The following is a 16061-nucleotide window of genomic DNA, read 5'->3' as shown; positions in this document are numbered from 1 at the left end:
ACTGGTTGACTGGATCGAAAGAGAGGTGATGAGAATTCATGAAGTCGATCCCCAAAATGTGCTCTGCTGTTGGGGGCAGGTCGACTAACACTACGGGGTGTTTTGTATGAATGGTTCCGATCTGGATGGGTACAGGGGTTGTGATATGTCCCTGCTGTGAGTGGCCTGTGAAGCCGCTGAGGGTGATAGTGGCTGTGGTGGGCCACGTGTCCTTACCAAGGGTGGAGGAATTTAAGGTTGTGCGGGACCCTCCAGTGTCCCAGAGAAGCTCGATCGGCTGTCCCCTAACCTTTGCTGCGACTACGGGTCGTCCTGACCTATCCCAAAGGGTATCGCAGACCCAGCTGGGAGGACCTGTACACCGTCAGTCCGTTCCGGTCAAGTCTGTCTGATCGGACTGGGCGCTAACGCTATGTATGGGCTCTGCCTTTTACTTATTGAGAGTGCCTGTCTGTTGGGCACTCTGTGGCTTTTTAGGGCCATTGCATTCTTTGGCAAAATGTCCCAACTGTCCGCAATTGTAGCATTCTTGCAGTTTTGCTGGGGGGCTACTCTTTCCCTCGTTTACCCAGGCGGGGTTGTGGATAGTGGTTCTTACTGCCTGCACGTCTGCGGCGGCTTGGTTTTCCTCAGGGGTTCTAGCTGCGGGTTTACCGTGAGCCGCTTGTTCCCAAACGCGGGACAATCTTTTGACCAACCACTTCTCATTATGAGCCTCCTCCGAGGGGACATAATTACTACAGGCATTCTGTCCTGCTTCCGTGGCATGGGAGATAAGGGTGCGGGTCCATTTGGCCATATTGTCTGCGGACAAATGGGCACGGTCTACATTTCCGAAAACGGCTTCAAAGTGAATCCACAAGCGTCCTGCGAACGCTGTGGGGTGTTCAGACTTTTTCTGTCTGCGCTTATTTAGACCGTCTATGGGGTCGCCCCGGTTGTACCCGATCGCACCCAGGATCGCGGTATGCATTTCTGCAAGGGTGCCTCCTCCTACATTCTATGGGTCGGGAAGGGCTGCTGCGACCGATGGGTCTAAGCTGAGGACCGTGAGCTTTACCTGCTCTTTCTCATCCAGGCCGTACAAGGTCGCCTGGTGTTTGACGGTGACAAAGAAATGGTGTGGGTCTGAAGCGGGGAGGAACGGTGTGATTTTCGCACACGCGTCCCGTAATTGGGTCACTGTGAGGGGGGTGGAATAGAAGACTTCCGCCTCGTCTGCTGTGGCGGTGCGGTGGGTTGTTACAGGGTTCATGGGAGCCTGTATTACCTGCTGTGTGGGGGGTGGGGGTGCTTTCCTCCTTTGGGGCTTTCCCTGCGCACATTTTCCCTGAACATATCTCTGCGCTGTTCTGCAGTTCTTCCCAATCAGAGCCATCTTCCTGTTCTAAACTTTCCCCAAAGGTGTCTTGGAATCCCTTTTGGACAGAAAGCATTGATTGCAGGTCTGCAATTTGCTTTCGGCACTTCGCATGGTCTAAGGTACTCTGCCTTTGTTCCGTGGTTGCAGCGTGGAGCGCTCTCAAGGCTGCCTTGAGATCACTACATTGCTTCTGTAGTGTCTCCACCTGCTTCTCTGTCTCTTTCTTAACCAGGACTGCACGCTGCGTGTCCTGATAAGCCTTCTCATACTGGGATTGAAAACTGCTTAAATGCGCCAGACAAGACTGGTGACCCTGTTTGGCGTCAGCCACCTCTTCGTCCTTGGCTTCTAACTGCCTTTTCAATTCCAGGTTCTCTTTTTCCATCTTGCATACATCGATTTTACTCATACGATGTATGCCTTCTATTTCTTTTCGGAGCGTCCTGACGACCTCCTCTGTGCCTCACAATTGTGCCATGCAGGACACGATTGCCATCGGCTTGCGCGCTTTTGCTAAGCTTTTCTTATGAATTTCACTCATGTTCTCCCACCAAGTATGCCCTATACATCCGGGACCTGAGTCGTCATTATTACAGAAACCGCTCCACACGGGCCATCCTTTGCCCTGTAGAAATTTCCGAATTTCTGCTTCCCAAAGGGGACACTGTCCCACTTTAATGCTGCTGATCGGTGCAACCGCAAATTCTTCGGGGTTCATGGGGCGTTGCATTGCCTGCATGGCCATCTCTCTTATCTGCTCGCTACATTCAAATTTGGAACAGGGGGCTAAGGTGGTGTCGTAGATGCGGGTACGGCTTGCGCTAATTTCCGAAAATACCGACTTCCGACAGTTTTGACGCAACAAAATCTATCAGTTTTACCTTATAACCCTATTAGTTACGCATGCATACACACACTTCCGAATTGTGAATTATTAACCAGAACCACTTGAACACGTGTGGGTTTTTTTTTTGTTTCCAATTGGATTCTATTCAAATTTCTGGGGTTCTCCCGGAATGGTTTTCCATTTCTATGTCGGGTCCCGGCGGAGTCGCCAATTATGTTGCTCTTTTTAACCTTAGTTTTATTACCTCTGATTATGTCACCTTTGCTCCACGTGTCGCCAGGTATCTTTCTGATACCGCCACGTGGTTCAAGCTCAAGTTATGATTAATAAGTCAGCACACCGCTTAGTAAGATGGAAATCAACGGTCATTTATTATATACAACACTTAATGCTTGCACAATAATCCTACTATCTATATCGAGACCTACCACTACTGGCCAATACGTAACTTTAGGAAGGGCCCACCAGGTCAGAGAAACGAATGGCTTATCGAATCGGATCTGGCCCGCGGGATTCAAAAGGCTGATACGGGTCGATGGCGAGGAGTCTTTATCGGATAGCGATCGCTGGATTCAAACTTACAGTTTCTGGTCGATGTTCTTGCGAAGGTCGCGAGCAGGAGAAGAAGGGAGAGAGAGAGAGATCTGAACTTGGCCCCTCACTTTATAGGGCCCAGGGGCTTCCCGCCTCTCGGGGCGGCCCTTGACCCTGAGTCCCAAGTGATTGGACTTGTTCCCAATCACTGGGTTCGATATGCTCCAATAATGGGGCGATTCCTCGATCGGGGGGTGGTCGTTCACCTGTCTTTGTTTCGGCCACTGCAGGCTCCGACAGGTCTGGCCCGGCATTCAATTGCTAATATGTTGCAATTGTTCCCGGGGATAACCGATTAAAATGCAGATGTCTGGGTTGATGTGCTGCTAATAGTCTTGAGTATCGATCTGGGCCGACTTCCCCAGAGCCGAATACGCTATTCTGTCTGCAGCTGTCCGTTTGTGTCCTGTTGGCTGCTTTTCCCATCAACCTTTTAGGTTAGCCATTTTAAAATCGGGTTTTGGCCAAATTAATAGGGAATCAGCCATTTTAGGTGGCTACAACTCGTCCCAATAAACTTCTCTGGTGACCACAGAATTAAATAACATTTACAGGGCCTTTCGCCTCACCAGTTGTACGTTGGTGCTTATGCTCCACACATGCCTCCTGTCAACCCTTTACACCTCACCCCACATGAATGTTTTCTATTCCTTTCTTCCCCCGTGTAGCTTTCCCTGAGATGTATCTGAATTATTCCTCTTAACTACGCATTGTAACATTGATTCCACATTGCTGCCGCTCTCTGAGCAAAGACTTGGAATTTATAGCAGTTTCGAAGCACCTCTTTTCAGCCCACAGGAGGGTGGTTTTGAGGTTCGTACCACGCAGGAGAATCCAGCTTCTCTGCGTGTCAGAATTCATGTTGCAGCCTGGGACATTCGGAATTTGTCTCACTAAGTGGCGTTATTGAAAACTCAGTTTCATTACTTACAACATGATTCCTTCTGTAATTGTGACTCGCTGCCTTTCATAGAGGGTGAAAAGGGACAAATGTTCAGAGCATGTTGTTCTTCTGACCCCCATAGAATTTGTTTGAACATGACGTGGTTTTCTATGTGTTTCTCATTTTATTGTTGTAATACTACAAAGGAGAGCAAATAAAACCAAATCTGAGATTATAAACAAAACAACAGAAGTACTCAATAGGTCAGACAATCCGCTGTGGCGTCCCTTCAACAAACATTCCCTCCTTCCACCTCCGAAGGACAGTGTCAGCCATGTGCACCATCGACAAGATTCACTGCAACTCACCGAGGTTCCTCAGGCAGCACCTTCCAAACCCACGACCGCCACCATCTAGATTGAGGAGGACAAGGGCAGAAAATACCTGGGACCACCCCCCACCTGGAAGTTCCCCTCCAAGTCACTCCCCATCCTGACGTGGAAATATATTGACCGTTCTTTCACTGTCGCCGGCTCAAAATCTTGGAGCTCCCTCCCTAACAGCACGCTGGATGTATCTACACCTCAGGGACTGCAGCGGCTTCAAGAAGGCAGCTCAGCACCATCTTGTCAAGGGGCAATTAGGGATGGACAATAAATGCTGACCGAGCCAGTGATGCCCACATTCCATGTATGAATGCATGAAAAGAAAACATTTGTGGAGAAAGGACCAGTTTACATTTCAGGTTAAATGTAAACGGTAAAAGGTCATCAACCCGACATACTAACTTGCTTTTCTCACCATGGTTCCTGTCTGACATGCTGAGTATTTCTAGCATCCATTACCTATGCCCAAAGAAAAATCAACTTTGAATAAATGCGATGGGAACAGGGAGCTACAAAGTTAAGTGCAGATGGGAGTAGGGAGCTACAAAGGACTTTAAACAGATCGTGCAAGGGAGCAAAGCCATAGCAAATGGAATTAGTCTGGGGAAGTGTTATCTTTCTGTTATCCAAAGCTTTGCTGAGACCCTACCTGTGTTCAGCTCTAGGCACTACACCTCAAGAAATACATATTGGCCATGAACTGGTGCAACGCACGTCTGTCGGAATTACACTGGAACTTAAAAGTTGTCATTCTGTAGTGCACAACTTAAAACAAAAGAGATATTTTGTGCAAGGTTTTCATCTTGCATTCACTGGCACAATTCCCGAGAATACAGAAACCACTTGCCAACCAATCAGCGCGCTCTTCTCCCAGAGCATAAACTTGTCGTTTGCCCTGAATCGGGACTCTTGCGAAATGTCCTTCTGAGTGCAAGGCAAAAAACTCTGATTTCAGGAAATGAAAGGTTTTTTTTTAAAAGGACAATTGTGGTGCATGGCTTTTGCAATTCAGAGGTGGAACCAGATTCAGTGTCAAACAGGAGCAGCTCTGAAATGTCTCCACCGAACCAGAAAAAAATCTAACCGGGTCAAATTAAACCAACAGATAAAAGAAAATTCCTGCAGACGTTCGACTCTGAAACAAAACGGAAAATACTGGACAATCTCAGCAGGTCTGGCAGGGACTGTGGAGAGAGAAGAGAGCTCATGTTTTGAGTCTGGAATGCTCTTTGTCAAAGCTCTTTGTCGAACTAACAAATATTCATTCGGTGTGGTAAACATTGTGCTGTGCCCGTCAATCGGGCAGCACGGTAGCACAGTGGTGAGCACTGTTGCTTCACAGCGCCAGTGTCCCAGGTTTGATTCCCCGCTTGGGTCACTGTCTGTGCAGAGTCTACATGTTCTCCCCGTGTCTACGTGGGTTTCCTCCGTGTGCTCCGGTTTCCTCCCTCAAGTCCAGAATTACGTGCTTGTTAGGTGAATTGGACATTCTGAATTCTCCCTCTGTGTACCCAAACAGGTGCTGGAGTGTGGCGACTTGGGGATTTTCACAGTAACTTTATTGCAGTGTTAATGTAAGCCTACTTGTGACAATAAAGATTCTTATTATTAATCACAGAACTATTAAAGCGTGCCACACACTCCCCCCTCCCCCCCCCCCCCCCCCAATGGGCACCCGGGCACAGACAAGAGTGTTGAGAAACTTGGTTGCTCAATTGGCTGAGTTGCCGGGGACAAATTGGCAGTCTGGTTATACTGCCTGCTCTGTCCAAACCCATCGTCAAACTTCCCTCACCCCCACCACCCACTCCACCCAAACCCACAGTCAAACATCCCTCACCCCCAGCACAACCTCAGACTGCTTGGAGGGGGAGGGGTGGGTGCGGTTGACATTGGTTGGTGCCCAACAGCAGGTGTGTAAACAGAGTGGGACACCGGTCAGTTCTGGCAAGAAATGGGTGAAGAGGAGGTTATCTGGCGAATGGCATTTAAAATTGCTGCATATCACTTGCTCGTATTAAAAACAAAACGCCAAACCGAATACTTTCAATGCAGGACTTTATTAGCCTCTTAAACATATCATAGTGTACTCAGATAATCAGATGTAACCAGGAGAGTAAGAACACACTTCAGCATAATCATGTATAAAAAACATGCAAACTCACTTGAACAAAACCCCTTATCACAAAACCAACTGGGATCCTTCAAAGTCAAGTAACCAATTTGTGCAATATATCTGTCCAAATGACAGCAAAATACTGATGTCATGTCAACACGTATTCAAGTTACTAACACTGGGGGGGGGGGGGGGGGGGGGCGAGTGGGATGGGGGTAGTGGCGAAAGGGGAGGGGGAAACGACAGTTTGGGAAGGAATTCAATCAACCTCCTCAATTGTTGGACCACTGAAGGAATTTCCTTTCCCAGCCTGGTCTCCAAAGCCAACAGGCACATTTCCCTGGTATAGTTTAGCAAGAATGGGATTGCAGGTGTTTTCCAGCTTCCTCAGTTGCTCCTCAAACTCATCCTTGTCTGCCTCCTGGTGCACCTCCAGCCAGGATATGGCCTGGTTACACATTTCAATGACCTTCTGCTTGTCTTCCTCGCTGATCTTGCCTTCCATTTTCTCCTCCTCCACCGAATTCTTCATGTTGAATGCATACGACTCCAGGGAGTTCTTGGCTGCAATCAATTTGCGCTGATGGTCATCTTGGCCCTTGTACCTTTCTGCTTCCTGCACCATCCTCTCAATTTCCTCCTTGCTCAGCCGACCCTTGTCATTGGTGATGGTGATCTTGCTCTCTTTGCCGGTGCTCTTGTCCACGGCCGACACATTCAGGATGCCATTGGCATCAATGTCAAAGGTGACCTCGATCTGTGGCACTCCGCGTGGTGCAGGGGGAATCCCACTGAGGTCAAATTTGCCCAGGAGGTTGTTGTCCTTGGTCATGGCTCTCTCTCCTTCGTACACCTGAATCAGGACGCCCGGTTGACTGTCAGAATAAGTGGTGAAGATCTGGGTCTGCTTTGTTGGGATGGTGGTGTTACGCTTGATGAGTGCGGTCATCACCCCGCCTGCTGTTTCAAGACCCAACGAGAGGGGAGCAACATCCAGGAGAAGTAAATCCTGGACATTCTCCGACTTATCCCCCATCAGAACAGCCGCTTGGACAGCCGCTCCATAGGCCACGGCTTCATCAGGATTGATGCTCTTGTTCAGCTCTTTGCCGTTGAAGAAATCTTGCAGCAGTTTCTGGATCTTGGGGATGCGAGTGGAGCCCCCGACCAAGACCACATCGTGGATCTGTGGTTTGTCCAACTTCGCGTCTCTCAGAGCTTTCTCCACTGGTTCCAGAGTGCCTCTGAACAGGTCAGAATTCAGCTCCTCAAACCGAGCCCTGGTGATGGAGGTGTAAAAGTCTAAACTTTCAAACAGAGAGTCAATCTCAATACTGGCTTGGGTGCTGGAAGACAGGGTTCTCTTGGCTCTCTCGCAGGCTGTCCTCAGTCTCCTGACCGCCCTCTTGTTCTGACTGATGTCCTTCTTGTACTTACGCTTGAACTCCTCAATTAAGTGATTGACCATGCGGTTATCAAAGTCCTCACCTCCCAAGTGAGTGTCACCCGCTGTGGATTTCACTTCAAAGATCCCGTCATCAATGGAGAGAACAGACACGTCGAAGGTGCCACCTCCCAAGTCAAAGATGAGAACATTGTGTTCCCCTCTTCCCTTCTTGTCCAGGCCGTAGGCAATGGCAGCTGCTGTTGGCTCATTGATGACACGGAGGACATTGAGGCCAGCGATCACCCCGGCGTCCTTGGTTGCCTGGCGCTGGGAGTCATTGAAGTAAGCAGGCACAGTGACGACAGCGTTGGTGACGGTGTGTCCCAGGTAGCCCTCAGCCGTCTCCTTCATCTTAGTCAGCACCATGGAGGAGATCTCCTCGGGGTAAAAGGTTTTATCCTCCCCCTTGTACTCGACCTTCACCTTGGGCTTCCCCGCGTGGTTCACCACCTGGAAGGGCCAATGCTTCATGTCAGAATGGACCACCGGGTCATCGAACCTCCTCCCGATGAGCCTCTTGGCATCAAAGACTGTGTTCTGGGGATTGAGAGCCACCTGGTTCTTAGCGGCATCTCCAATGAGTCTCTCAGTTTTGTTGAAGGCCACATAGCTGGGGGTGGTGCGGTTGCCCTGGTCATTGGCGATGATCTCCACCTTGCTCTGCTGGAAGACCCCCACGCAGGAGTAGGTGGTGCCCAGGTCGATGCCAATGGCTGCTGGCATGGTGTTATAGGGTCCTTGTGTGTGGGTGTGTGGGTGACAAACTGTCCCAGCTTGCGACGATGCCGCTGCTTCTGTCGCCGTTGGCGCCGGCCAGTTGCTTATTTACAGTCCGCCGGCGGAAATCCAGAATTGCAGCCAATCACAGGGCGAGCCCCGTCTCTGGAATGCGGAGACAGCTCCCGGGCCAATCAGCGAGCGCGCAACACGGTTGCCAGGCCGACCAGGTAATAGCAACATTACGTCGAACAAAGGGCGCGCACGTGGGACCTTTATTGGCGTTGTACCTTTCAATGTCCTGCCTGCTTCCAGCAAAGGCGCCTTTACTTCCAATTCTGGCCAAAATATCAGCCATTAATATGGAAGAAGACGCTGATTCCTGGACTAAGGGGAGGGGGGTCTTAACACCAGGAAAGGTTACACACAAACACAGGCTGGGCCGGTTGTATCCATTGAAGTTGAGAAGATTGAGCAGTGATATCCAGATTGCACTTGACTTAACAGAGTGGATGCTGAGAGGATCCGATTCCCCCCCCCCCCCCCACCACACCACCCTTGTGGGAGAGACCTGGGGATGGGATTCTCCGGCCTTCCCGCCGCGTGTTTCTCAGCAGCGAGAGGGGGGTGGCCCAATTCGCTGGTGGCAGGAGTGTTCTCTGCTCCCGCCGCTTGTCAATGGGATTCCCCACTGAAGCCACCTCACTCCGCTGGGAAACCTACGGGCGGGGCTGCGCTGCCGGTGGGACCCAGAGATTCCCTCCCCCCAGCGAATGAGCGGAGAATTCCGGCCTCAAACTAAAGACCCCAGTTTAAAAATAAAGGACCTGCCATTTAGATTAGGAGAATATTTTTTTTCTCTCCGAAGGCCTGTAGTCTGTGAAATTCTCTCTGGATAGTCAGACGCTTTTTGCCAGGGTGGAAAAGTCAATTGCTAGCGGACCTGGGTTTAAAGTGCGAGGGGCAAAGTTCAGAGGAGATGCGCGAGGGACTTTTTTTTTTACACAGAGGTTGGTGGGAGCCTGGAACACGCTGCCGGGGGAGGTGGTGGAAGCAGATACGAAAGCGACGTTTAAGGGGCATCTTGACAAAGACATGAATATGATGGGAAAAGAGGGACAAATAAACTAATCTGTGCAGACCAGATACAATTTGCAAAAGCCCAACATTGAAAATAACTCCCCAACATCCTACCTCCCCAGCCCCCCCCCCCCCCCTTTTAGTTATTTTGAAATATTTTTTATTGAAGTTTTTACATATTGTACACTATCATAGAATTTACAGTGCAGAGGGCAGCACGGTGGCACAGTGGTTAGCACTAACGCCTTTGGTGCTGAGGACCCTGGTTCGATCCTGGCCCTGGGTCACTGTCTGTGTGAAGTTTGCACATTCTCCCCGTGTCTGCGTGGGTTTCACCCCACAACCCCATATTGTGCAGGTTAGGTGGATGGGCCATGTTAAATTGCCCCTTAATTGAAAAAAATATTTGGGTACTCAAATATTCAAAAAAGAATTTACAGTGCAGAAGGAGCCCCTTCAGCCCATTGAGTCTGCACCGGCCCTCGGAAATGGCACCCTACCTAAACCCTATCCCCGTTATGCAGTAGCCCCACCTAACCTTTTGGACACTAAGGGCAATTTAGCATGGCCAATCCACCTAACCCCCACATCTTTGGACTGTGGAATGAAATCAGAGTACCCGGAGAAAACCCACGCAGACACAGGGAGAACGTATAAACTCCACACAGACAGTCACCACCCGAGGCCGGAATTGAACCCGGGTCCCTGACGCTGTGAGGCGGCAGTGCGAACCACTGCCCCCCCCCCACCCACCCTTCCTTCGTTGTTTCAGGGCTTTTTTCTGGGCTGTTCACTGTGCCCTGGGTAATCATTTGTTATTTACAAGTGGGCGGTGCCTCCCCTCCCCCTTTTATTGTTGGTCCCTCCCTCTTCCTCCCCCACTTCCCTGTTTTCGGCCTTCCCATGGGGTACCCTTTCCTGTGCTCTTTTTCTAGGCTCCCTAGCCTCTGTGTCGGTTGTTTCCTGGCCTACCCCTTCTTTTCCTGGTAACCTCCCCTTTCCTGTCTGGTCCCTGTGGCCCCGTTGGCTCCCACGGCCCTCGCCCCCTCCCCACTTTTCTAATGGTTGTTGGCTTCAAACAGGTCATGGAACAAGTTGGTGGATGGCCCCCACGCTTTGAGGAAACCCTCCTCTGACGCTGGGATGGTGAACATGATTTTCTCCAGGTGGGGAAATTCCGACAGGTCTGCCAGCCAGTCTGCAGCTGTGGATGGTGCTGCTGATCGCCAGCCGAACAGGATTCTCCGGCGGGCGATTAGGGAAACAAAAGGCAAATGCATCGGCCCTCTTCCCCATGAATATTTCAGGTCCGATACCCCGAAGACTGCCACTCTCGGGCACGGCTTCACCCTCACCCCCACAACCTTGGACATTGCTTCGAAGAAGGCTGTCCAGAACCCGACAAGTCTGGGGCTTGCCCGAACATGTGGGTATGATTGGCTGGGCCTCCCTGACATCGTTCACACTTGTCCTCCACCTCCGGGAAGAACTTTCTCATTCTGGTTCTTGTCAAGTGTGATGAGGAGGTGGAGTTGACCCTGTACAGTGCTTTGCTCCACAGTCCCCACTCTATTTCCACCCCTAGCTCTTCCTCCCATTTTTCCCAAGTTTCGTCCAGCGGGAAGCGTGTCCTTTCTAAAGGTTGTCCGTACACATCCCCACAGTGTGTCCAAAAACTTTAATGGAACCTCCAGGACACCAGTTGAAAATAGAAGTGCTCAGACAATACAGTACATGCATCCTCATACCGTTTCCTAAAGGAAACATCCTAAACGTGGGAATATTAGCAACAGGAGGAGCAACCTGCTACCTACTGTTCAAAGTAAAAATGTGTGTACCCCTTTCCGATCATCTTTAAACGTTCTGCAACATCCAATTAGAAATTTTATTTATTCTGGAATTAATTAAACTGTATTGTTGCTCCCTCGGGCTATTCATAGAATCTTTGAAAGTTTATAATACAGAGGCTGATCCCGCTTGTTTTTTTTTAAATTCGTCCATGGAATGTTGGTGTCACTGGCTGGGCCATCAATTATTGCCCACCCCGGAGGGCAATTAAGAGTCAACCACATTGCTGTGGGCCTGGAGTCACATGTAGACCAGACCGGGTAAGGACGACAGATTTCCTTCCCTAAGGGACATCAGTGAACCAGATGGGCTTTTACAACAATCGACAATGGTCTCATGATGTCACCTTTAGATTTTTAATTCCAGATTTTTATTGAATTCGAATTTCGCCATCTGCCATGACGGGATTCAAACCCGGGTCCCCAAACATTACCGTGGATCTCTGGATTACAAGTCCAGTGACAATACCACTGCCTCCCCTATGCACCTTCTCTGCACCTCCCAGCCTCACTTTATCATGTGCTCCACTGCCTTGCTTGACCTCTCCAAATGCAATTCGCCACATTTCTTTGGGTTTCAACCCATTTGCCGCTTTTCTGTCCACCTGGACATTCCATTGGAAAAAAGCTTCTCCACTTTAACTAAAAACTTTAAAAAATCATGTACATGGGTCCACCAATAGGTGACAAATGATATAAAACCCCCTTTTCCAAACTTCACATACAAGTGTTGTTATGGGCCAGGCGTTTCCAGAACCCCAAAATGTATCATGGAGTTCAACCAACCTCTCCCTTTAATGGATTGTTGCTTTTCCGAGCATACGGTTTGTTCCCTAGGTGTCGGATTACAATTATGGGCACGTGGGTTTTTAAACACAAAACAATGTTTATTCTATGAACTCAATTTAACCCTTTTAAATAAACATTGGATCACTTAACACCCCCTCACTTCAAAGATAACCCCAAAAATAATACAACACTAAATAATCCTTCAGTTATTCCTTTCAACATCCAAGAGACTTAACACCTTTAAACAGGAACACATCAGGTTAAAGGCTTCACTATTATGAGTTTAAATCACCCAAATGATCCAGAGATAGTCTTTCATGGTAGAGATCACAGCAGCTCCAGTTCACTGCAAACACAGACACTCCCAAGCTCTTTTCAAACTGAAACTAAAAACTCAGAACTAACCTCAAAATGGCCGAACTGAGCTCAGCTCCACCCACTCTCTGACATACTGCATTTCTTAAAGGTATATTGCTTAAACATCCATTTCTTAAAGGCACTCTCACATGACACCTCCCCCAAGAAAAAAAACCATCAACTTCAAGATGGTTTCATTTTTCACTTTTGCACCATCCACTAAGAAATGCACACAGTAAATATACCTTTTCGTATTTAAAAAGAAAAACAACACACGCAAACAGGTATAATAATATAGTCCATTTTTCTTTGTTCTTCTTCCTCCAACCGAAATCCTTCTCGATTGACAGTCTCTTTGAATAAAGTCTCTGCACGATCCCTCCATTCCTCTACTCCTCGGCATTTCTCTTTAGAATCATACTTTAGTTCAATCTGACCACAGAGTCCCTTGCAATTCTCCAATACAGGAGCATTGGTGATCACAGCTTTCAGGCATTCAAATGCCTGTTGAAAGTCCGCTGTCCATTGAATTTTTTTTACGTTTCTTCAGCAATTCCATCAGTGGAGTAATCATGCCACAAAACCTTTGCACAACTGTTCGATCAAATCCACTCATGCTAAGAAATCGCATTATTTCCCTTTGTCTTGAAGGTATCAGAAACTCCGCAAGGAAAGTGATTTGGACTTCTCCAAATTCACTTACAGCTAGGTTCATCACCAAACCCGCTGCCTGAAGTCGATCGAAGAACTCCATACGATGTTTTAAATGTTCTTTCCATATCTGGAAGTTGTAAATAAAAGCAGATTGTCCCAATTTCTCAATGCAATCCTTCAAACGTGGGATAGGATAAGAGTCCATTCTTGTAACTGCATTCACCTTTCGATAGTCCACACACAACCGTTGGGTACCGTCTGGTTTAGGTACCATCACTATGAGTGAGCTCCATTGGCTGCAACCCACTTCAATTATGCCATTCTTCAGCATACTCTCAATCTCTCTGTTAACCTGTGCCAATTTTAAAGGATTAAGTCTATATGGATGTTGTTTGATAGGAACAGCATTTCCCACATCTACATCATGTATAGCCATTTTAGTACTTCCCAATTTATCTCTACGAACTTGCCCATGTGATATCAATAACTCTTTCAGGTCAGTTCGTTTTTCCTCTGGAAGGTAACTTAACAATTCATCCCAATTTTTAAGAACATCCTCATTTTCCAATTTAATTTGAGGTATGTCGCATTCACAGTCATCTGGATTTGGTTCGTCACTTTGAGTTAGAATCATTAAAACCTCCTTTTTCTCTCCTTCCCTTTCAAAGTACCTTTTAAGCATATTCACATGACACACTTGGTGAGTCTTCCTTCTATCTGGTGTTTTTACCACATAATTCACCTTACTTAATTTCCTTTCAATCTGATATGGTCCACAAAACCTAGCTTTTAAAGGCTCACCTACCACTGATTTCCTTTCAATCTGATATGGTCCACAAAACCTAGCATTTAAAGGCTCACCTACCACTGGTAACAACACTAAAACTTTATCCCCACTGACAAAACTACGAACTTTGGATTTCTTGTCTGCTACCCGTTTCATCACATTTTGTGCAACTTTCAAATGTTGTCTAGTCAATTCACCTGCTCTATTTAATCCAATAGTGTAATTTCCGATTTCTCACCCACCAATTTTTCCTGAATCAATTTAAGTGGTCCTCTTACCTCATGACCAAAAATTAGACTAAATTTGGTAGACTTATTAGGTGCATCCCTAATTGCAAACAATACAAATGGAATTCCTTTATCCCAATCCAGTGGATAATCTTGACAATACGCCCTAAACATTGTCTTTAATATCTGATGCCACCTTTCTAACGCTCCCTGCAATTCTGGATGGTACGCAGTTGATTTAAATTGTTTTATTCCTAAGCTATCCATAACTTCTTTGAATAACTTTGAAGTAAAATTCGATCCTTGATCCGATTGAATTTCTGTGGGTAGTCCATATCTAGTAAAGAATTTAAGTAACTCCTCCACAATCCTTTTAGCTGTAATATTACGTACTGGAATGGCCTCTGGAAACCTAGTAGACACATCCATTATAGTCAAAAGATATTGATTCCCACTTTTTGTTTTAGGAAGCAGTCCTACATAATCGATTAGGACCCTTGTAAAAGGTTCCTCTAATGCTGGAATGGGTATTAAGGGTGCTGGTTTTATCACTGCTTGAGGTTTCCCTGTCACTTGACATGTGTGACATGATTGACAAAATTTAACTACATCTTTATGTAGTCCAGGCCAATAAAAATGTTTCTGGATTTTAGCTTGAGTGTTCCTTATTCCCAAATGACCTCCCACTGGTACCTCATGTGCAACTCGCAACACCTCCTTTCTATACCCTACTGGCAATACTACTTGATGAACTTCTGCCCACTTTTCATCCACCTGCATATGTACAGGTCTCCATTTTCTCATCAAGACATCACTTTTGCAGTAATAACACTCTGGTATACTCTTAGATTCCCCTTCCGTATATGCTTTCTGATATATCCGTTTTATTTCTACATCGTTCTGTTGTAACTCCGCCAATTTTCCTGAACTAAAAATATCCGCCTCATCCTCCACCTGTTCTTGTTCTTTTTCAACCATCTGATCAAAAATCGTTTCTGAAGGGCAGCACGGTGGCGCAGTGTTAGTACTGCAGCCTCACGGCGCTGAGGTCCGAGGTTCGATCCCGGCTCTGGGTCACTGTCCGTGTGGAGTTTGCACATTCTCTCCGTGTTTGCGTGGGTTCGCCCCACAACCCAAAAGATGTGTAGGCTAGGTGGATTGAACACGCTAAATTGCCCCTTAATTGGATAACTGATTTGGGTACTCTTAAAAAAAAAAAAATTTTAATTTTTAAAAATCGTTTCTGCTAATTGCACTTCAACTTCATCTTCACTCTTTGATTTCTCCCCTTGTCTTAACCTGTGACTTTGAGACCTTGTTACTACACAATCCGGAAAAATCCCAGGGTATTCGTCCTTCAACCCTTCAGTTGTCTGATTGTCCACTGGCTTATCAACCACAGTAGGCATCACTCCCACCTGAATGAAATGAGCTATATCATTACTGAAGTGGGAAATGGTTCAGAAGGGCACTTGGCACAGAAGATGGCTGCCTGACACACAAGATGGGGACACAGAGAATAAAGCAGGCATAACTGATGTCTGGAGTCCAACGGGGTGCCAGTACGACAGATAGGAACAGATCCAGGACAAAGGGAGCCAGACAGGAAGATTAAGAAATACGTAAATGCGGGACACCACTTGAATAAAGCTGACTTCAGCCAAGGTGTACACAATGATATGCTAATACGAATGTCTTGGGCCATTTCCTAAAACAAAGGGACAATCGATACTACTTTCCTGCTGCTGCCTGTAACCTGTAAAACCTCTTTGACTGTGGCCATGTGTAAATGGCAAAACGCTTACAAAAAGCGATGTACAATCTATAAAATGTTTAAAGATAACAAGGTGATAATTGTTTTGTATCTGGGCTCATTGTGAACCCAAAGTATAAAATGAATGACTGCCATTCAAACCGGGAGAAAGACTGGCTACTGTACCGCAGGGTACGTACTCTTTCTCCCGAAG

General features: G+C 47.3%; 1 protein-coding gene across 1 annotated transcript; it reads right to left on the bottom strand.

The window, feature by feature from the left end:
* Window positions 1–6386: 6386 nt before the first annotated feature.
* LOC140390558 (heat shock 70 kDa protein 1A-like) lies at window positions 6387–8453 on the bottom strand. The gene has a single exon (XM_072475733.1). It carries the CDS (start codon window positions 8357–8359, stop codon window positions 6449–6451), a length of 1911 nt encoding a protein of 636 aa, XP_072331834.1. The 5' UTR covers window positions 8360–8453; the 3' UTR covers window positions 6387–6448.
* Window positions 8454–16061: the final 7608 nt, after the last annotated feature.

This window comes from Scyliorhinus torazame, chromosome 14 (genome assembly GCF_047496885.1).
Source record: "Scyliorhinus torazame isolate Kashiwa2021f chromosome 14, sScyTor2.1, whole genome shotgun sequence".
Taxonomy (NCBI): Eukaryota; Metazoa; Chordata; class Chondrichthyes; order Carcharhiniformes; family Scyliorhinidae; genus Scyliorhinus; species Scyliorhinus torazame.
The sequence above is the reverse complement of the archived record's forward strand: the minus strand, read 5'-3'. Positions and strand labels throughout refer to the sequence as shown.